Below are 22,774 nucleotides of genomic sequence, written 5' to 3' on the forward strand. Positions count from 1 at the left end.
ATGTTTACAAATGTATCCCAAACAACTCCAGAGTTATTTATAATAGAAAGACCAGTTCTGCATTTTCCGTGAACATTAGGTATAGGCCAAGATACACTTCTCTAGGCAGCCCACATTGATCATTTCAATTCTTTTCTTTCCTACAAAAATTAATGAATGAGACGGCTTTCACATTCAAGGTATTTTTGTAGGGGTTGATTTTTACAACTAGGAGAATGCTATGTTTTATTTAGTTTTTAACTGCAACCCAAGATAATTTTTCCAAAGACCTTTAAATTTAATGTTTTAACTGATCAAATATTTAAGAGGGAATGATAATTGTATGCCAAGTTCATACTAAACAAGAAGTTCTATTCATTGCCCTTACGAACCTTTAAGTTCCATGGGACAGGTGTTTGCTAGTCCTTACAAATTACCTGAAATTTTACAATTATAGTAACAGCTGTCATTAATTAGATGGTTACCATTTGTTAACTTCATTTAATCTTCACAACAACCATATAAGATGAAGGTTATTTTCTTCATTTTGCTGATGAGGAGATTGAGGCTCAGAGACAATCAAGGTTACCCAGGCAGGAAACCACAGAATTAGAATTAAAACCCAAGTCTCATACGAAAGCCAGTGCTCAATCAATTAGGAGGCCTTGAAACCAAGGCAGAACATTTTAATCACATCACAGACATGTATTTTGCCAAGTGGCAGATTTTCAAAGGAAAAATACAGTTTTCACAGAGATATAATTAAGTGGTGGGGAAGCCTGGGCTGTATTTCCATATTGCGTTGATTCTTCAGGCTGCTTGGTTTTTGTAAGAACATTTACTATTAATGATTAAACTCAGAGCGGCATTTTCCCTTTCTGACCTGCACATGTTTATTTATACCCTTCTTACAACAATCCAGAAAAATATTAGAAAATGCTTCTGTCCAACTCTGCACTCCTTACAAGGACAATTTGATTATAATCATCTTTCACCTAGAAGTGGGTCACTAACTGTAGGGAACTGGGATTCCCCTCGACAAGAAACCTGAAAAGAAATACAGCAGCCTCACAGTTTATAACAAAACCCCAAGCCCAAAGCTACGTACGCTTTTGGAATCCGAGGGGCCATCCGCCGGCCGTAGCTTGGACCGCTCAAACACAGCTCTTAGAGATTCTTTCTCATGCTTCATCTTGCGCTTGAGAGCTTCTAGCTCAGAGGTGTCAGCTGTGGTCCCCTTCTTGGGGGGACGGATGAATAAGGCTTTAAAGGCCTCCAAGGCAGTCTCCGGCGGCTTTGGCTTCACCTCTCCACCCTGGGAGGGGGCTCCTCCCGGGCTGCTCTCACTCTCCTGGGGAGCGCTGCAGCCCATGTCTTCCCCGCTGGGCTGCTCAGGGTCTTCTGCCTTGGGTTCTGCTTTGGGAACGTCGATGCTGAGCAGCTGAGAGAGCTGCTCCAGGAGAGTGGGAGTGGCCTTCGGATCATCCGTTTTCTCCCCAGTCTTCACTGTCTGAGGCCCTGCCTGCGCTAAGGACCTCTGCACAGGCTGGGTCAACCTGAGCAGAGCCAGGTCCCCATCCTTCGGTTTAATTTCAGTGATGGTCTCCCCACCCTCGGCTGTCGCTCCCTTCTTCAGCACGCGGAACCCACTAAAAAAAGCTGGAAGCTGGAAGGACCTCTCTCCAGGGACTTCTTTTTTAGAAGAGGTCTTCTCAGTGACACCAACACTTGCGTTCTGGTCTGATACCACAGACAGAACTCTGGAACCCTCTTCATCAGCTTGGCCTTGGCTGGGGCTGTGTTTTGTCTGAAGGCCAGCATCCTCAGGTTCCGATTTGCCACTTGTCTCTGGTGGAGTCCCTTGGGGAACTTTTGCACAAAGCTCTGTGTCACCCCTTTCTCCAGTGTCAATATTTTCCCCATCATCTCCTGGCTTTTCTTGGAGCACCTCAGATGGTTCAGATAAAAGGACACCAGGGGACTTGGGGCTGGGAGCACTGCTTCCCTCTTTCGGCTCCTGGCCTCCCTCATCTGAGTCGGAATCACTGGTGGTGGTCACCAGGGTCCCACGAACCAAAATGACACTGTCTCTGCTCACGGTCAAAGGAGTGAGTGGAAGAAGCTCTTGACCAGGGAGAGAAATCCCTGCCTCCGCTTCTCTCCGACTTCCCTCCGTTTCCGACTCGGTCTCTACCCTACCAGTCTTCTCATCACTTCCGAGGTCAGGTGGGGCCTGAGCCTCTGCCTCGCGCGGATCCGGGCCACAGCTGGGCTCAGTCGGCTGAGGCGTGGGATCCGCGACCAAACTGCGGAAGGCTTTCAGCACCGCATCCTCCTCTTCAGGCTTCACAGCTTCCAATTTACTCGTAAACCCAAACAGGGATCTCATAGAGAACTTACTTAGGATCGACTGGGCCATGTCAAGCCTGGCTTCGGGCTGTCCTGGTTCCGAGCCATCACTGCCATTCAGAGCGCTGCCAACGTCCTCCATGTCGCTGCAGTGCCCTGGGTGGAAGTTCTGACTTCTGTTCCCTTCCCCTGCTTGCTCAGCTTCTCCACTCCATCGGCTCTTAGCTTCCAGGACGGAGAGCAACAGGACCGGCCAGTCGGGCTGAGCCGCAGAGCGAGCACACTTGGCCCGGCTCGCGTCCCTCCCAGCCCTCCTTCCGGCTGGCGCGGTGATGGGGCGCCCAGGGCGACTGTAAACAGTCCGAGGAGCTTTATGCGCAGAAGCCGCGGAGGCTGCGCACCTTACTACACGCGGCCTGGGGAGGCTGCTCCTCGGGGACTTCCGTATTTATTCCCGGGGACAAAAGGCTTTTTGTCGTCGGGGAAGTCAGCCTGCCCCCAGGCATCCCAGCCCAGGACTTGCCACGAGCTCCGCCCCAGTGCCGGCCGGCCCTGCTCCTGGTCGCTTTCAACTTCCTCCTTGGTGAGCAAGTGAGGCTCCCCAAGTGCTGAGCCGGCAAGCGGATCCTGACAGCCCTCAGCACCCCCCGGAGCTGCCCAAGAAATTCAAAAGTGAATCAGAAGAACGTGACTGGCATACTTCTCACCGGCCCTTTTTTGCCACCTAAATCATGGTCAGAAGCCTGTGCCATCCAAGCCAAAAAAAAAAAAAAAAAAAAAAAACCAGCAGTGCACGACCCACAGCCACATACAAAGCCTAAAGCAAAGAAATCAAAGAAATAGATCATCTCAAAATGCCGGGACCTTCAAAAGCAGTTAATTTACTGCCGTTGAAGCTTTTTTTTTTTTTAAGTGCTTTCTTCCGCTTCCCGGCAGGTTTCATCTGGAATGCAGATTTTAGCTGCCAGAGCTGAAGCAGGAAAACCAACACGACTGGTTTCAGGTTACTGCTGTTTTAGCTTAGCTGGGTGTCTCCGTGCTCTACAAACAGGTATTTAGGCAAGCACGCCCACCACGCCCAGTGGCCACCAGCCTTAGGGTGGCAGAGTAAACAGCCCCGGCCGGCAGGAATGATAACCCTCCACATTGTGCCAACCTCCGGCTTCTGCTCAGCAGCTCTGACTTCCTGGCTTTCTTAGCAATCTTGCTGGCCAAAGGGCACCCCTCTCTGCTTCAGTAGTCCAACAAATTGAAACCTGGCATGATACACGGAAACACACAACCTGCCTTGTTAGGCAAAGTGCTTCATCAGAGGTCCCCAAGGAGCCACATTCCCCTAAGGGGCCAAACATCTGAACAGTCCCTATCAGTCAGGTCTCTTGTCACAGACCCAATTTGCCAAAAACAGAAGCAGGACAGACAAAACTACCACCAAATATCAGCTCAGCGTAGTTTCCAACACTGATTATATGCTGGGAACCTGGCAATGAAGGGCATGGAAAAATCACAGCTCTGTTTCCTAGCTGCATAGCTGCCTCTTGGGACAGCTTCCTGTCGCACCTGAAGGTCTCAGTGTTTTTCAAATCCCATCTAGTTAGCAGGCGTTTAGTAAGCACCTGGGATGGCAAGGCACTGTGCTGGATCGGGAGAGTCAAACTGGCTGTGTAGTAATCATGGCTTAATAGTAATCACTGGCTCTCTGAGTGAAGCTGCAAGAAGACTGAGCCGCAGAGTTAAATGCAAACAGAAATTTACTCTGCAAAAGAGAAGCTGTAGCCACAAGCAAAACAACTGTCTTGCTTTATCTGCAGCAGGGAATGGCTGTGGCTCCCACACTGATAACTTGAATCGTGTTCCCCAATAAGTATTAATACTGAGAAACTCTGATCTCAGTAATAAATTTCTACCAATGTGTTCAAAAGAAACCCTCACGCAAAAAGGGTCCATATTATTATATCCCATCAACCCCTGTGGGAAAGATAAGTCAGTACATCCTAATGCCTGATTTGACCTTATGTCTAAGTGGGTAGTTCCCTGTTTGCTCCTGATCAGTGTATTTTGGGATTATTAACTAGGTCACACTTAATCAAAAGGCCACACGATAACACACAGGAAAATTCACTGGTGCCATTTAAGTCTCAGAGCAAACTTCCTGTCTAGAGGAAATGCTCATCGATAAAATCACACTTCTGCTTCTCCAAGAAAGAAGAAAGGAATCATCACACCAGATCGTAAGATCGGTCTTCTGAAGAACTATGCAGACCAGCCAATACACGAGAGAGGGGAGGAGTCGGGGCACGTACTTGGTGCTCTTTAACTGAGAAGACTCCAGTTTCTCAGGCATCATTATTGATTTCCAGAAGATTCCCAGGACAGGTTTCCAAGCACTTTCAGCAGATTTGGGCAAAATGGGGCACAAATTGGAAGGGGCTGGTGGCTCTTCCATGCTCCAGCACGGAGTGGAATTACAGAGTTTCGGCACCCTCTCCGTACCCACAGACACCAGTACAATGTCACGGAAAGTGGGGAGTCTTGGGTCCCAGCTCCTTGGCTCAAGGTAGGTAAGGCATTATTAGGTGCATTTTAAAAGTTAAGCAATGATGGCCAAGAGAATGCAACTGACCAAAGCTGCATGGCCGGTAAGTGGGGAATGCTAATAACACCTGACACTTACGAGGTGTTTACAAGCACGGTGCCAGGTGCTCCACATATATTAACTGATGGATACACGAAACGATTAGGTTGGTATTATTTTCTTTTTCCTGTTTGGAAACTGAGGCACAGAAAGATGATGTGGCTTGCCCATGTTCACAACATCAGTGAGTGGTGGAACTGGAACTTGAATCCAGGCAACCAGGCTCCAGAAGCCACAATCACTCTTCTGCCACCCTGATCTCTGCTTCCTGCCACAACAGGACTCCACGCACGCCTGCGTCTTGAAGTGTGTAGGGATGTCAGCCCAGTCAGTTGGTGGTCTCTCCCTAGGACATGTATTGTACTTTACCCTCTGAGATGATACAGAAGACTGACTTCACAAAAAATACACATATGAGAGTAACCTTTCTTTCCCCTTGTTGTAATTTAGGGGGAATGCCTAGAGGGGCTGCTTAGAAAAATCAGGCAAAAATTCCTAGCTGGCTTGTCTCCTGGTCACAGATGAGACAGAATCATTGGGACTCAAAAGCATCAAGAGGCTTTCCAGCTTACCCATACAATTCGCCTTCATTTTGGAAGCACAACTATCACAAAGATGCATCCATCCAACAATCGTTGTTAAGCACCAGCTTTGTACCAGGCTCCTGGAATATAAAGATGAAGGAACTCCAGCCCTCCACCTTCATGAAACATGTAGTTTAATCAGGGAAATCAGCCAAGAAGGAGGGGACTCCCTGTTCACAGATGTAACTACTTTATACCGCAGACTCAGTCTAAATAGCAACAGGTGGACCTAAGGCAATTTTGAACGAAAACAGGCAGTGGCCATGTAAATACGAAAGAGAGTAAGAGCAGCATGGTGGTTTAAAGAGATCATTGAATAGTGACTCTCGGACCCCTGGTTCTCAGGACCACGAGAAATGGTACTACTTCTAGCCATCTGGGGAATGAAAAAATGTTTCAGACCGTAGTGTTCATGTAAGTAGCCTACACATTTGACCTTAGTTGGGTGGTCTTGAAAAATGAATCTATTTAATGCTTTAATAACCTCAGGGGGGAAAATCATCACTTCTCTTGGATATTATTTCTCTCGGTTTTGTTCTGTGACGCATACTTATTAAGTACCTACTACACAAAACCAGCGACAACCGAGATTTTTCTCCTTCACAGCCTCACCTGATTCTCTTTCGTTCTAACCTCAAGATACTTAAGAAACCCTCTAATAGCTCTCTAATAGCTACACCTGTGCAAAAGGCCAGCACCCTCCCCCTTTTTTTTCCAGAAATGATCTACCTTAGACAACTAGTTGAAACAAGCATGATCAATAGCAGGTAGAGTTTGACCCATGTGTTGTTCTTTGTAACTATTTGTTAAAAACAAACCCAGCTACCTGAAAACTGAACATAGTATTTGTGTGGAGAATTTACTACCAGTGAATTGTCCGTGTTTTTCCCATCACACCTCTCTCTCAGATTGAGGCTGGAGCTAATTATACCTCATGGCAATTAGAACATTAGTCCAACAAACAACACCTAGTGAAATAAGCCTAAAAGAATGGCTGCAACAACAAAAAGGCACCTCATCTCCTGGATGAGGAGGAAGCAGCAGAACTTAGCTTCTTGATGCCCAGAATGATTAAAGAAATCGGCCTTACAAACTTTTTTAAATCCATTTGCAGAAATTGGACCCTGCCTACAAGAAAAACTTCCTAAAGCCCCCCCTTGTCACTCAGCTTAGATAATCCCCTCCCATATTCTCCCCAAAACTCAGCAAGACAAGGGAATAATTAAGTAAGTGAGATGAATTTCATGGTGTTAGGCTAAATAATTCTCCTGCTTCTGCTTATCCAATACCCTTCAAGTTCTGGGCCCGATTTTAATGACTAACTGCTTCCAGCTTCTGGGGGTTCAGCTAGGTTCATGTAATGATTGCTTGAGAAAAGTAGAAAGGAGTTCAAATTAATAAGGGTAAATAAGAGGGTAGAAACTATTTCTATGAAAGAAAAAAGTTTAGAGCAATGGACCAGGAAAAGTAAGTAAGAGAACTATGACTAAAGATGTGAGCAGGGTACTGGGTGGAGATGGGTTTTGGGAGGTTCAGGAAGTGTGTTTTGACTAAATGAAGTCTGATACAAAGAGCAAGCTCCAGAGAAATGATGACATCACAAGTACCCAAAAAGACGTACGTTAAATGAGAGGAGTGTAAGATGATGGAAGAAGGTGGAGAGAATCAAATTTGGGGAGTCTGAATGGTACTTTAGAACTACTAGAGGTCAACCAGCTCGGCATTCTCGTTTTAAAGATGGAGACATCTGAAGTCAGAAGACGCTGAGGAACTGGTACCCGTTCACACTGCTCAAGTGCAACAGCCAGATGGGAAACGAGGGGTCCTCACACCCCTCATCACATCCCCCTACCACCTCGGCATGCAGTCTTACCTCCTTCCTGATCAGCATCCTCTTTACGCTCACTTTCCACATCTTCAAAATGGAGCCAAATGAAAGACAGAGCTGGAGACCTCCTTAGGCTTCTCCTTCCCTCTCAGGCTTGGAGCACCCTCCCTGCCTTCATGGTGTGGATTCCCCCTGCCAACTAGTGCAACACTCAGAGCAGCTCCTCTGGGTCAGCCTAGGAGACGCACACAGCTGTTTTTACTAATTGATTAAAGAGAAAACAGGCTGCACCTGCCTATGGCAAGGCCAGGGCTCAGGGATTAAGGCTTTTTCCACGGAGCAGTCTGAGTGCAAAATGTTTCTAAGACTGGCTCCACTGAGCAGTGTCCCAAGCTTCTGTGGAAGTGGGTTGAACGTCAGTAACAGAGTAGAAGACTCAGAAAGGTCAGAGGAGAGGCCCAGGCATACTCAGGGCTGACGACGAGAAGAGAGCATCACGTCATCTTGCAGTGACGGAGGAGCCAGGGCAGCGTGCTCAGTTAAGAACCTGGCCCTGGGTCCTGGGCTTCCGTCCTACTCTGCTCCTGCAAGAAGCATGACCTTGGGCAAGTTACATAAGCAACCTGGGCCTCAGCTTCCTCACCTAGAAAAGGTGAAATAAGAAAAGTACCTACTTCATGGATCACGGAGAGCATTAAATCAACTAACTTGTATTTTACACTCTCAGCAATGCCTTCGCATAGTAAGCACTGTATGGATAGGATAGATTTTCATAGCAAAGGAGCGACTTTCTTAGAGACATCAACCAGCATCTAACAAAACTTTTCTTTAACCTTGTCAATATGAAGCAAGTATTTACTGATAAACTGACAGCCCAGGCAGGAAGCTGCCCCTCCCAATTCCCTCCTATGCTTGCGCTTGGTCAGAGGAGCCATGTGGTCTGAACAGGATTATTCACGATAGATAAGGCTACTAAATACAGCTTCCCATGCCACATCTGTGCCACAAGTGCATTGAGCTCCAAAGAAAACTCAAGGAGCCCCTTTGGGGGTTTCAGGGCCCGTGCTCTCTGGATGGTTTCTTTCCATCTGTATCACCTGGAGAGAGCAATTAACGGGTTCCCGGGTAGCCACTGTCGACAAAGCTCACCTGTTCTTTATTACTTTTCCTGTGCTCTAAGATGATTTTTTCAAACTAACTCCATCAGTCAAAAAAAAAAAAAATCCGTGAATTTGGATTTTCTCCTGGAAATCCTTTGCTGTGCAGTCCCTTAGCAACAGTGACGTCCCCTCCCTCTGGGGCAGGGCGTGCCCAGACAATGGCCGGCCTGGGCATGAGCCCCAGGCATGAACAGTTGAGCCAGGACCATTTGGGGCTGTTTTTAGGCCAACTCATTATACTTCAAAGGCTTACATACTTCACTTTAAATGTCCTTATTTTTACAAATAAGAAAATCAAGCTTGAAATAGTTATGGCATTACTGCCTTAGGGTCTTACTGTCAGTTATTCCTAAGATTGATTCCACCAAGCAGTACCTGAGTCCTTAGAAATGAACTGGATGTAGATGATGAAGTGAAATATTGTATGAGGGAAAAGGAAAGGCTGTGACTTAGCTGTGGAGCTGGAGAGGGGGGGAAGGAGCGTTCTTTAAGGCACAGAATTTCCTGGGATATGTTTTTGAAGAGTTTTGAGCTTTTCCCAAAAGAGTAATAGTGATGTCCCACATACATGACCACTACAGAAGGCACGGAGTCCATGGAGAAAGCATGTCATTGTGGCTAAAAGTTGTTCATGATACAAGCTTTAGATGAGGATCTGGAATCTAATAAACCACATACGCTTCTTGCTGCCCGGACTCTCCTTCTCCCTGACACTGGCTCCACTGTGACTGGGTATCTTTTTCTTGTCCTTACTTAATTTTTTTTTAAGTAAAAGTTATCTTGAGAATATTAGTTCAAACACCAAAGATCTAGTTATCATTTTAAAATATATTTTTTTTTAATTTAAAGGAGGCAAAGGAGAAATGAGGGAAGATGAGGATTTCCCTAAAAGAAAATGAAGGCCGGTGAGAACATCATGAGGGGAGAGGGGCAAGAGAGCTGGCGTTGTTTTAGGGGGTCACTCTGTTGTCCCAAGGAGGCACCAAGCTCAGTTCTTTATGCAAGTTTTCTAGTACTTTAATCCTCCCCATAGCTCTATGAGAAAGGGGTCCCTGGCGCCAGGTTGTAGATTAGTGCAAGTGTCTGTGATGCTGGAAATGTTCTGTATCTGTGTCATCCAATGCAGTCCATAGTAGCCACAGGTGGCCTCTGTGCACTTAAAATGTGGCTAGTGTGACTAAGTAACTACATTAAAAAAATTTTTTTTAATTGAAGTACAGTTGATTTATAATGTGTTAATTTCTGGTATACAGCATAGTGATTCATTTATACATATATATATATATTCTTTTTCATATTCTTTTTCATTATAGGTTATTACAAGGTATTGAATATAGTTCCCTGTGTTATACAGTAGGACCTTGTTGTCTATTTATATATAGTAGTATCTGCAAATCCTGAGCTTCCAATTTATCCCTCCTCACCCACTTTCCCTACTGGTAACCATAAGTTTGTTTTGTAACTATATTTTACATTTTTTTAAATTTTAATTAATAGTCACACGTGACTAGTGACAACTGCTTGGTCATTGCCTTAGATGTTAATACTGAGGCTCAGAGAAATGAAGTCAATTCTAAGATTACACAAGCAGTGAGTGGCATACCCAGGATCTGCTCTGGATCAACCAGATTCTTTTCATTCCAATAAGTCAAAAAAATGTGGAATTTTTTAACATTTTCTTTCACATTAAAACATCAGAATGGAGGCAAAATAGATCACCTGGTTACCAGAACCAAATGGCCACAGCAGTTAGAATTTGCAGAGAGCAGAAAGGACACATTATGAGCTGTGATCTGCCAAGTAATGATTCCTGAAGTTAATACTCACATCATTTAGTCATTTTAAGGACAAATATGGAAACCAATGTAAAGGCATTAAAATTATAAAGGAGAAAGTAAGCTAGGCACTGTCACAACTATGACCCTATTCTTTTTTTAAAATTCTTTATTAGGTTAATGCCTAGATACTGTCTTTCTTTTTTATATCTAGAAATATAATTTTTGGTTGCTGTTACGTTTAGAATCTCATTTTTTAATTTTATTTTTTATTGAAGTGTAGTTCATTTACAATTTTAGTTTCAGGTGAACAGCAAAGTGATTCAGTTATACATATACCTACATATATTATTTTATTGTTTTTTATGGTTGAGTAATATTCCATTGTATATATACACCACATCTTCTTTATCCAGTCACCTGTCGATGGACATTGAGGTTGTTCCTATGTCTTGGCTGTTGCAAACAGTGCTGCTATGAACACTGGGGTGCATGTACAATTTTTGAATTATAGTTTTCCCTGGATATATGCCCAGGAGTGGGATTGCTGGCTCATATGGTATGTTTATTTTTAGTCTTTTAAGGAACCTCCATACTGTTCTCCATAGTGGATGCACCAATTTACATTCCCACCAACAGAGTAGGAAGGATCCCTTTTATTCACACCCTCTCCAGCATTTATTTTTGTACACTTTTTAATGATGGCCATTCTGACTGGTGGGAGGTGGTCCTCATTGTAGTTTTGACTGATATTTCTCTAATAACTAGCGATACTGAGCATCTTTTCATGTGCCTGTTGGCCATCGGACCCTGTTCTTAAACACAGTTAAAGAGAGAGCAAAGTAGAAAGAGGAGGAGACAAGAGCTATGGTTTTGGAGGGAGATGTGTTTGGGTTCAATATGGGGCACTAGCTGTGCCACTTAGGCAAGTTCTTTGGCTGTGAACGAGCACCTACATGGCTAAAACGGGGAAAACAATAACTATAGGACTGTTCTAAGAATTCAGTGTGATAATATTCCTAACCCAATGCTTGCCTGTTTAACCTCAGACACTCAGTAAATAGGGGACACCATTATTATGGAGCATATGTAGTTTTACAGGGATCAATGACCTGGGGGAGAGGAAATCACCTTTCCATGGTTTTGAAATATATTCACTATCGCCTCCATTTTGCACATCATTTTAATTGGGGATTTAAACAAAACAAGTATATAGAGAGCACTACTGTCATTTTCAACACTTTAAAAAATATCATGAAATATTCTGGAGAAATGTTACAACAAGTCCCTGGAATCACAGTCATAGCTGGAAAGGGAAGTTAATGACGTTCACACCCAGGACATTTAAGGAGTAGCTGCAGTTTTTAATGCAACTGAGAAGAAATAATAGTAATAAATCAAGACGGCTTAATTAAACCCTGTAAAAGTCAAAAGGCAAGAGACGAATAGATGGGCCCTGAAAACTGGAGCCCATGTTAGCACAGAAGTGCTCTCAAACCTTATCTAGGCGAAGGCTGCTGCATTTTGGATTTTGCATGCAGCATATGAGATGTAATTTTAACCACAAATTCCCATCTCTATACTGAAGAGGAAAGCAAAAAAAATACTTTTCTGAAACAGACACATGGAACATAAGCCATACACGTGGAAGGAGACCAATGTTTAAAGAAGCGATGGGAAGCTCGCAGCACTCCAAGCCTAGTGAGAGCGGACAGCACTGAGGTTCTGAGACAGAAGAGGGAGGCTGCAGGCCATGGAACTCATTCAAAAGGAGCACAGAAGCGATCATTTGAATTGCAGAGAAGCCAAATAAAATATTTCAGTGTGATATTCCAATTCATTTAAATTAAATTCATAGACAAATTCCTTACCAATTTTAGGAAACTCAGCCCTAACCTGTGTTCTCTCAGGCTCTGGCAGCATAATACAAAGTTTTCTCCATGTAGACGCTTCAAGAGTCCAAATTTTACATAAACTGCTATTACAGCTCATGTCAGAAGAGACGAAGAGAAAATAAGGACAGTCACTGTCATCGTCATCAAAGAAAAGCAAATTGCACAGTTTCAGTAACCATTAAGGTGTCCAATGGTTAAGACAAGCCTATCATTCTTTTCGTCATGTAAAGAAGTCTGAGGTGTTACTCGATTTGTCATGATCTTGCAGTATATCGAGAGGACAGGTAGATGTCAAGGGAAGTGTGAGAAATGGCTGAAGAACTTGAACTTTATGACTGGCATAAATTAGGATTCCTTTTAAAATGTGATAACAACCTTCCACGCCAATTTCAAAATTGGAACTAATCTGAGACAGATAATCGGTTGAATTTCATGGGGTTTGGAATAAAATCAGATTACTCTTTTCCAACTGCTTTATCGTGACTTAAAGTGGTGAGCAGTTTGTAAGAAAAAAAAAAGTGATTTTTTTTTCCAGTCTGATCAATAATGTATCCCTTCCAATGTTCTTTTCATCTAAATCCTTTCTTGTATATTTATCATCAGGCGGCAGACACATGATCTGTGTCTCTTTCTCTCTCTTTCACGCGCATACACTCACACATGCATACTCACACATACAAATAGACCTAGTCCTGCAGAAAACAAGCTACTTTGGTATTTCTGAGTTTACTTCACCTGCAAATACAAGCCCCCCCCCCCCCCCCCCGGCTGTCATGAATATGCTAATGAGTTGGGGAGTCCACCTGTGGCCTTGAGCGTTAAGTGACAGGCTCTCACTGGCTTCCATGGAAACAAGACAGGGATGTAGCCCTTTCTAGGTGCAAAGGCACTGCCTCAGAGAGTACTCTGCATTCATTCTTCGCTATCGAAGCTAATTTATGCTGTGGAGTCTGCCATTATAGCAGCGATGGACCAGGAAGCGACTGAAATCTGCTCATGTTCCCATCGGGGTTTCCCCATTTTTTGTAAAGACCCCAGGTCTGCGGCATCTCGAGTTCCATGTGAGCAGTTGCAGACTCTTCACTGGATTGAGTTCTGGGGGGTGATTTTGCTTGTGGTTCTAACTTCTAATTCTGAGCCTGGTTCTCAATCCCTCTCACTGAGTACATGAGCTAACTCATGGCCGTTAAATAAATTTGTTTCTTATATTAAAAACAAAACAAACAAAAAAAGCATCCAAACTAGTAAAGAGGCAGAGAGGCTTAACATTTAAGCATTTGGGTCCAAACTCAGACAGACCTAAATTCAAATCCTTCACCTGACTTTACTGAACCTCTCCCCTTATTTGTACAATAGGTATAATAATACTTCAAAGGGTGGTGCCTGGCAATTTAGGAAGGAATCAATATATGGAAATTTTGTTGCTTGTTTAGACACTTAGGGTTGGGTGTGAACTTGGTAATTATATCCTTTCATTCATAAGGTGCAATTACTTGAAACCCAATGCTGTGTCCTCCCCAGACATTTAAGCCAATTCAGCAAGGAGAATTCCAACAGGTGAGGTGATTCAGATGATCCTTGGAAACCAGAATCACCAAGAAGAGTTCTAAGTCTATGTTTGAAAAGCTGGCAAGCAAAATCTTACTTTAGAATTTATGCAACCAGTATAGACTTCTAAGGACTGCTTACCTTTTCTGCTTTCATACTTTTTGTCCAATCTCAGGCCACACCTCTTTACACCTCTTTGAGTGTTTTTTTCTACCCTGCCCATGTCCCTTATTTCCAGACACTTTACAAACCATCCTCCATGGTAACATTCCTCTCAAGTGGAATCTTTAAGAAACTGCTCATATAATAAGAAGTTAGACCCAGTTTGCACTGTGGTCTGTACAGATTCAGTTGCTTTGATACATCTGGTTTGTGGTGTACTGGAAACCGAAGAGCATAGCAAATGATTGTTCCCAGTTTGGTGGACTATAAGAAACTGTCCTTTGAGAAATGCAAACTAAAACTACAATGAAGTGTCACCTCACACCAGTCAGAACAGCCATCATTAAAAAGTCCACAAAAGATCAATGCTGGAGAGGCTGTGGAGAAAAGGGAGCCCTCCCACACTGTTGGTGGGAATGTAGTTTGGTGCAGCCATTAAGGAAAACAGTATGGAGATTCCTCAAAAGACTAAAAATGGACTTTCCATATGATCCAGCAATCCCACTCCTGGGCATATATCCAGAGGGAACTCTAATTTGAAAAGACACATGCACCTCCAATGTTCATAGCAGCAATATTTGTAATAGCTAAGACAAAGAAGCAACCAAAATGTCCATTGACAGATGGCTGGATAAAGTCGTGGTATATTTATACAATGGACTACTACTCAGCCACAAAAAAGAATAAAATAATGCCATTTGCAGCAACATGGATGGACCTGAAGACTACCATTCTAAGTAAGCCAGAAAGAGAAAGACAAATACCATATGATATCACTTATCTGTGGAATATTTTAAAAAGACAAATGAACTTATTTACAAAACAGAAACAGACTCACAAATATAGAAAACAAACTTATGGTTACTAGTGGGGAAGGGAGTGGGAAGGGATAAATTGGGAGTTCGAGATTTGCAGATACTAATTACTACATATAAGATAGGTAAATAACAAATTCATACTGTATAGCACAGGGAACTACATTTAATATCTTGTAGTAATTTGTAATGAGAAAGAATATGAAAATGAATATATGTATATAATAATGACTGAACTATTATCCTGTACACCAGAAATTGACACAACATTGTAAACTGACTCTACTTCAATAAAAAAATCAAGTAGACTGTTCAATGTTTTAATATCAGTATGACTAACATATAATCAGTATAAAATCAATACAAAGAAAATTATGCAAAATTTTAATGTAAATAGAGATATTTAAATGTAGCTCTGAAAATTAATTTTCAAAAAAGAAAAAAAAAAGAAACTGCCCTTTAAGGCTGATTTTGTAAAGTTCATGCTCTAAATGGGTGCTCTGGGGTGACTGAGAGTTTATCACGTAGAGATGCTACCCTAAGGCAAGTTACACATTTGGTGATTGGATGTGGACCCAAAATTGACACCTAGGATAGCCAGATGTAGTAAAGAAAATACAGGACAACCAGTTAAATTTGAATTTCAGACAAACAACAAATAATTGTTCACTCTAAGTCATATTTAGCAACTTCATGACCTAAAAGTAGAACTGACTGAGCATTGGGTTTAAGCTTTCAGGAGCTTTGTAGGTCACCCAGAATGGTCTACAGGATCTGCCGGAGCAGGCTGGTCACCCAGACAGACACTCTCTGCACAGCAGTCTGGCTGACATTCAGCTGAGTGGCCCCAGGACAGCAGCACTGGTTGCTTAAACATGAAATACATACCGGTTGGTAAAGAGATGCTGCTGGAGCCGCCCTAGTGTCTACCCTACACCTGCCCCACCTCCTGCCACTCCCCCGAGGAACCCTCGGAGTTTCTCATAATTCAGTAACCAAAAGATGAGTGTGACATGCAGCCTGGACAGACCTTGAGGGCATTATGCTAACTGGAATAAGTCAGACAGAGAAAGACAAGTACAAACACTGTATGTTGTCGCTTACACGTGGAATCTAAAAAGAGCCAAAATCACAGAAATAGAGAACAGATTGGGGGTGAGGGGTGAGCAGAGGGGGAAATGAGAGAAGGTGGTCAAAAGGTACAGACTTCCAGGTGTACGACTGAGAAGTCCCAGGGATGTAACGTACAGGAAGGTGACTCTAGTTAACAATACTGTACTGTATATTTGAAAGTTGCTAGGATAGCCGATCTTAGAAGTTCTCATCACAAGGAAAACGTAACTCTGTAGGTCATGGAAGTGAACTAAACTGATTGTGGTGATCACTTCACAGTATATGTATATATCGAATTATTATGTTGTACATTTGAAACCTATACAATCCTACATGTCAATGACACCTCAGTAAAACTGGAGGGAAAAAAGCATAGCACGGGAGACACAGAAAGTGGTATGAGCCTTCAAATAGAGTTAGGAGACTATAAATTTTGGTTCTGCTGTCAGAGGGGGGGTCATCATTCCTCGTATTTAAACAAAGATTCACATTGAGAATATTAAGATATATTGGCTTTTTTAAAAATAATTTCCATTGTTCTTTGTATTTCTTTTAAATAATTTCCATTCCCCTTATATAACATTGCTTGGGTTTAATAGTCAGGAAACTTCATATTAGAGCTAAAACGAGCTTTGATCTGCGCCTGTTTGTCCTGCTCTGTCAACACACACTTGATAAAGACACTGAGGCCCACAGAAGTTAAGAAGGTGCCCGGAGCCCCCTGGCCAGTTAGTGGCCGGGTCAGGAGTAGAAGTGAAGTCACGGAGGAGAGGTCTCCATCTCTTGGTCTAGAGCAGAGGTGGGCAAACTGCAAGTCTGACCCATTGCCTGTTTGTGAATGGCTCGTAAGCTAAATGTGATCTTTGCCTTTTTAAATAGTGGGGGAAAAAAAATCAAAAGATGAGTAATATTTTTTTCTTATGTGAAAATTATATGGAATTCAAATTTCAGTGTCTGTAGACTTTTATTGGGACGCAGACACACTTACGTGTGCGTCTCCACGGCCGCTTGGTGAGCAGGGTTGAGTGGTTGCCACAGACACTGTGTGGTCCCCAAGGCCTAAAATATTTCCTCTCTGCTTCTTTACCAAAAACATTACTGTGTGGCCAAGCAAGGGGCCCTAATCACAGCCCTAGCTCGAATGCCAGGGGCCATGCTGATCTGTGAAGACCAAAGCCCCTCCCCCAATTATTAAATGCTTTAGCTGTCACCCCTACATACTAATGAAAAGCTGCATATCCACCAAGAAAGGCTGATGAAAGTAACTTCTCGATGACGACACTGCAAATCAGGTTCAAAATGGAAAACAGAGCAGCTCTGTCCAACACTGAAGGCTGATCAAAACATCCCACAGCAACACATGCCTCTCTGACCTCAGTGTTCGAAGAAAGTCCCTGTGAGCTGGTGTGGTGATCAGTAACAGGATGCAGACTTTTACTAAGTCAGTAATCCTCCCAAATGGACATCTTACTTAGAATAACAGTATTCACAACATAGGGGTCAAATTGTAGTGTCTGAAGAGGGGGAGGGCTGGGAGGCGAGAAGCCTTAGAGCGCAAGGTGTAAAAACTGCTAATGTAGACAATAACCTAAAGAAACTATCCCAGCTTTTAAAATGTATAATTAATGGATAACTAAAAATCTATAAATATTTACGTGTTTTATTATATATTTATATACACCATATAAAAATATATATTATTTATACCTCATATATAATGTTTATAACATATAATACTATTTTTATGTTATAAGTATACTTTATATACACACTCACACCATTAAAGGCTCATTCAGGAAATAGACCTTGTTTATGTAATACGTTTCAAAAGCCTAAAAATACTTATGTTTACATATAATAATCTAAAACTTATTCTAAATACAGGAGAGGAGGGATATAAGACAAACTGTATACGTGGCAGTGCTATTTACTTCCAAACTGTAGTACTATTCCAATATTGAAAACAACTTCAGCTTCTAATAATAGAGAGAAATGGTTAAATACATTTGGGGATACAATGTAGAGGAAGAATTTGTAACAACATAGATAAGCAATGTAAGAGTAATGGGCAAAGAAAAAAAAGAAAGAAGGGTATAAAAATCTATGCTTACAAGTGAAAAAAAAAAATCCCTTATGGAAAGTAAGTCATACAGAGTGGAAAACACAAAGAAAACTTATCAAACTTTTATAGTTGTTGTCTTTGGCTGCTGACATTTTGAGTTATTTCTTTTCTTTCAATATGACTACATATTTCAAATTTTCTAAAAGGACTGTGTATGGTTTTTAATAATTGAAATAAAGTAAAATTAGGAAAGAACTTAATTCACAGGAGAGAAGGAAAACCAGAAATATATAGTTTAGTCAATGTGTTTTAAAAAAAAAACCCAGAAACCCAGAATTTTTTTAAAACACAGAAGAAAAAGAAAATCTTTCAAAATTCATTTCAGCACTTTGACACGCCAGGCCTCTGGCTGCGGCAAGCTCAACTTAATCTGACCACTAGATGTCGCTGTTACACTTCTTACCTTGAGCACGTCTGAAGATGCACAACCCGGCTTTTTAGGCAGAGGGACATAAAAACTTTACAAATTTCTATTTCATCTCATGAAGGGTGGTAGACTTTATATCTTTCAGCTTCATTCAAAACCTCCTTTTACAACAACTAGGGCGTCGAATACTTTTCTAAAATGACATACAATGACTATAGTTTTATGATTCTGAATAGTACAAAGTTCTGCTCCTGGTTGCTTGAGAAAATTGCCACCCATATAAACATCACAGAGCTCACCACATTCATCAGAAATATACTTCCAGGCTTGAAAGTAATGAATTGGGAAGTGTTAAAGGAAATCAGAGACACAAGATTGTCAATAGGCATTGAAGTTAATGGCGCAAAAAAAAAAAAAAGATGCCTCTTGGATTCCTGATGCTCAGCCCCATCTCTGAAAGGAAATGGGGAGGTGAGGAGGGGTGGTGACAATTGTGACAGCCTGGTCAATCCTATCAGGCCATCTACAATGTGGAAGTAGCTAAACCCCAGCCTGCTGCTTTGTATAGGTTAGTCAATGCTTTTGTGCCAATGAATCCAATCCTTGAATGAATGGGAAAGAAGACTGTGTTTTTAAATGGGTCACCCTGTATTCAACAGATTTCCTGCCAAGCTGTTCACCTGTTATTTGAGCGGCTGCAGAGGAAGAAAGGTTGAGGAATGTGTGAGGCAGACAGGCTGTTTGAATTGCAATGGAGGATCCAGATCGTATCAATCAGCTAACATATATTCTCAAATTTTTATAATATTGATATTAAGAGGAGACTAAGACCAAATGAGTTCTCCCACAATGAGGTTTAGGTAGCAAAGCTGATAATGAACAGAGTACTTCAAAAATGCTCAGATAAACTATCAACATGGTCACTTTCTAATGCACAAATTTCAGATTACCCAGGTATCTCTGTTTTCTGTAACTGACTGATTTTTAGACAATGACCTTCTCATAAAACGGAGCTGCAGCAGCTGTACAAACACAATTTACATTACGTGCATATTAAATGAGCCTCTTGTCAACTGCAAAGAATCACAGCACAAACCCAAGGATTTCTACTTACATGAAGATCCAAGTGCAACTCGCTTCTGTTTGGCTTCTCTCTTTCCTCGTGGAGCAGAAACGGACAGGCTGGCCCTGCTCTGTAGGCCAGGACCCAGGCACCTCCATCTCTGCTGAGAAGGTCTTTAGCTGCCGTCTGCTCATTAAAGCGGTCCCGGGGAAAGCCCTCAGAGGAGATGCCTAGACGAAAACCGACAAAAGCATCAGTGACACAGTGGCTACAAATACATCAAGCCAGCCAGATCTAGGGGCTCCTACATGGGCCACTTCATACCACCTCTTACTTCCCTTTCTAGGTTGTATTTTTAGAGTTTGTTTTCCTCCAAAAGTGCTTCTCTTGATTACTCTTTCTGCATCACACTGACAATGAATGAAAATATACGCCTTTATGTGCAATTAAAAAAAATAAGTCTATCAGCTGTATTCCATGCTCCCTACTCTTGTTTGCCAATCAGGCTCTACAGATCATTCTCTTTCCAAGCAGAATCAGAAGATGAGTTGCAGGACAGAGGATAGGAGTCCCGGGCTGTTGGTTTTACTACTGGAAGGTGTCACCTGAGCCAAGTTATCAGTGTGCGTTCTGCCAAGGCAGGAACTGCACCAAGTTCGTCTTCATTCCTGGGAATAGAATCGCCATGCAAGTGCAGCCGGCCCTTGGTCAGTGTGTTGAATGAGTGACACCGCATGAGTGAACGACCTGGAGCTCACACTTTCATCTGCAGATTGAGGGCACTAGGCTAGTTCTTACCTAAACTGTTAGGATGGTAATGGTCAAGGATGTGTCAGGCACTGTTCTTAGTCCTGTTCTTCGGTTTGAAAAATAACCCTATAGGCAGGTATCATTAGGGTTCCCATTTTAGATGGAGAAGCTGAAGTCCAGGAAAGTTAAATGAATCGCTCAAGATCAGAAGACCAGTAAATGGTAAAGCTGGGAACTGAATCCAGGCAGTTAGACACTAGAGGGCCTGCTCTTAATGATGAGACTCCGGGGCCCCCAGCTGGCATTCTTGAGATGGCAAAACGTATTCTACAAGAGGACTTCGTGCTCAAGTAAGTGTGAGAAAGGCCACATGCTGTATCCCCGGAGCCACCATTCATGTCAGTATATTAAAGATTTTGAGATGTCCTTTAGTTAAGAAACAGCTCTGTACATTAGTGTTTTCCAAACTTACTTGACCACAGAATCCACTTGAAGGGAAACCAGTTAAACACATCTCAGGCCACCAGTGTTCCCTTTGAATAGAGTCTGGAAACCACTAGATCCCCTCTTAAAGTCCCACTGAGCTCTCAAGTTCCTAGACCTCTTCTAATTCCTGGTAAGCAAGCTTAGCAAATATTAAGCAACCAGGCAGGCGTTAAGGGTTCAGGCTCAGTGTACTTTTGCAATGGAGATGACTGTTGGATATATGATAGTGTGTTCATTACACATAATCCTTGTAATAGCATCTCTTTGGCAGGGACCCAAAGCCAGGCAACGATTTCCAGCACGCTGAACACCTGACTTACAAGTAACTCGAGCTGAGAATAAGTCAGCTAACAAAAGGACTGTGGGACAAACATGCTTCTTCCTTATATTAGAGTAGTATTTGAGAAGAAAGCAAATTTGAAAACAGCCAAGGTTTTGCTTTGGGTTTGCCTGTTCGGTTGGTTGGTTTCCAATCGTACTTTGAAGTTGAAAGCTGATGCAGGTTCCAGTGTCTCTACAGTTGCCCTCTGTCAGGCTGTCTGCAAAGCACTTTGCTGTGAGCATCGAGAAAATGAGGGTCCAGGGCCTGGGGCATCTACTCTGCAGACATATGGCTTCCAGGAGATGACAACCAGGCTCTTTCTTCACCGGAGCCTGATGTCTTAGAATGAGGGCCTTTTTAGGAACTTGCCTCGTTCTTTCCATATGCCCCCTTCTGCCTGCTCTCCCCAGACAGACCTTCTCCAAGGGTGTTGTTTAGGGCCTCATGTGCTGCAGGGTGCCCCAATTCCTGCTCAGAAGACAGAAAAATGGCCTAATGCTTACAAGAACCCTGGAGAGCAGGCACTCTGCTAAGCACCTCCACTGTATCATCCAGTGACTCCGAGAGGAATGTGGTGCTGGCCATGCTTTAAGAGGTGAAGGGATTCAAGCTCAGATTCCTTCTAACTTCCATTGATAAAGTTCATCCCCCTCCTAGAATATTCCTATAACTTCCATTTCCATGGCCCATCCCCCTCCTAGACTATTTCTGTTCACATATGGCAAGAAAAGAGGAAATAAGCCTTTTTAAATTTATGGTGTACTCTCACTGGGCTACCTCATCTTCAGAAATGTATTAATTACTAATCACATTCCTCATTTTAAATCCCTCTACTTTTCATTTTTATTCTGGAATAGCTGCTGGCTTTGGGCACAGTTTATATAGAGTCACAAAATAGCATCAAACATAGTATACACATCACAGACCCCACGATGTACAAGGTAGGTCATCAAAGGCACATTGTCTGGTGAGTACAAGTTCAGCATTTAGGTGTAAGAGAGTGGTTCATTCCTACAACAGCAAGGACCCAGTGTTAAAATACAGATGCACATGCAAAAGCATTCCCACTCCTGCCGTGGCCGTCCACCACTGCATTCACGAGGTGTGGGGTGCAGTCCAGTTCATTCTCCGTGCAGAGGAAAGGCAACGTAAAGTTGGGGCAGAAACAATGAAGAAAACTTTACTTTGGAAATAGTTTTCATTTTAAGGAGCCAGGTTCTTTTTTTTTTTTTTTAATGGAGGTACTGGGGATTGAACACAGGACCTCATGGATGCTAAGCATGCTCTACCACTGAGCTATACCCTCCTCCCCCTTGAGCCAGGTTCTAATGCCTCATTGTAACCAGACAATATCTCTATGATGCAAACATGCAAGGTAAAACCGTGACGCATGATGATTTTGAGAAGGATCATTAGGGTAGGAGAGACCAAGGAGAGAAATAAGCAACAAAATTATTCTCAGATGTCTGACAAAGCAGGCAAGGATACAGGACAAATTCACTATCAGAAAGGACATAAGCTTATAAAGTAAGTTTTTGAACGGAGAGTTTTAATAATACCAACTTAAATTTTTTGAACAGTCAAAAATAAAACACATCTATGTCTATTTAAATAGGTAGTGGCCATATGACTCTCTTCAACTGAATGGATTTAATTAAGGAGATAAAAATTACCTGAAATTAGGTAAGGATATTCTAACAGGACAGTCAAATATCATTTAATTTTCTGATGCAACTAGATTTTGAGGTGTTCGATTTTCACTGAACATTTTCGGGAAAAGCTTCAAATAGCCTTATCAACTTAATCATGTCTTTCCCTTTC

The 22,774-nt window shown here is 42.6% G+C and overlaps 1 protein-coding gene across 21 annotated transcripts in view; it reads right to left on the reverse strand.

Moving 5' to 3' along the window:
• FMN1 (formin 1) overlaps positions 1 to 22,774 on the reverse strand; it is a 432,624-nt gene that overhangs the window by 305,365 nt on the left and 104,485 nt on the right. For 19 of the 21 annotated variants that reach the window (XR_012073400.1, XR_012073398.1, XR_012073396.1 and 16 more), the window contains one exon: positions 19,447 to 19,625. The exons of 1 other annotated variant lie outside the window; for it this stretch is intronic. Coding sequence is in view for 13 of the 20 variants with exons in the window: in XM_072962721.1 (XP_072818822.1) it covers positions 19,447 to 19,625 (179 nt within the window). In the remaining 7 variants the exon portion in view is untranslated. Of the gene's footprint in view, positions 1 to 1,087; positions 3,050 to 19,446; positions 19,626 to 22,774 lie in introns of those variants that run through there. One more of the 21 variants, XM_072962730.1, reaches the window with a different exon arrangement.

This window comes from Vicugna pacos, chromosome 6 (genome assembly GCF_048564905.1).
Source record: "Vicugna pacos chromosome 6, VicPac4, whole genome shotgun sequence".
Lineage (NCBI taxonomy): Eukaryota > Metazoa > Chordata > Mammalia > Artiodactyla > Camelidae > Vicugna > Vicugna pacos.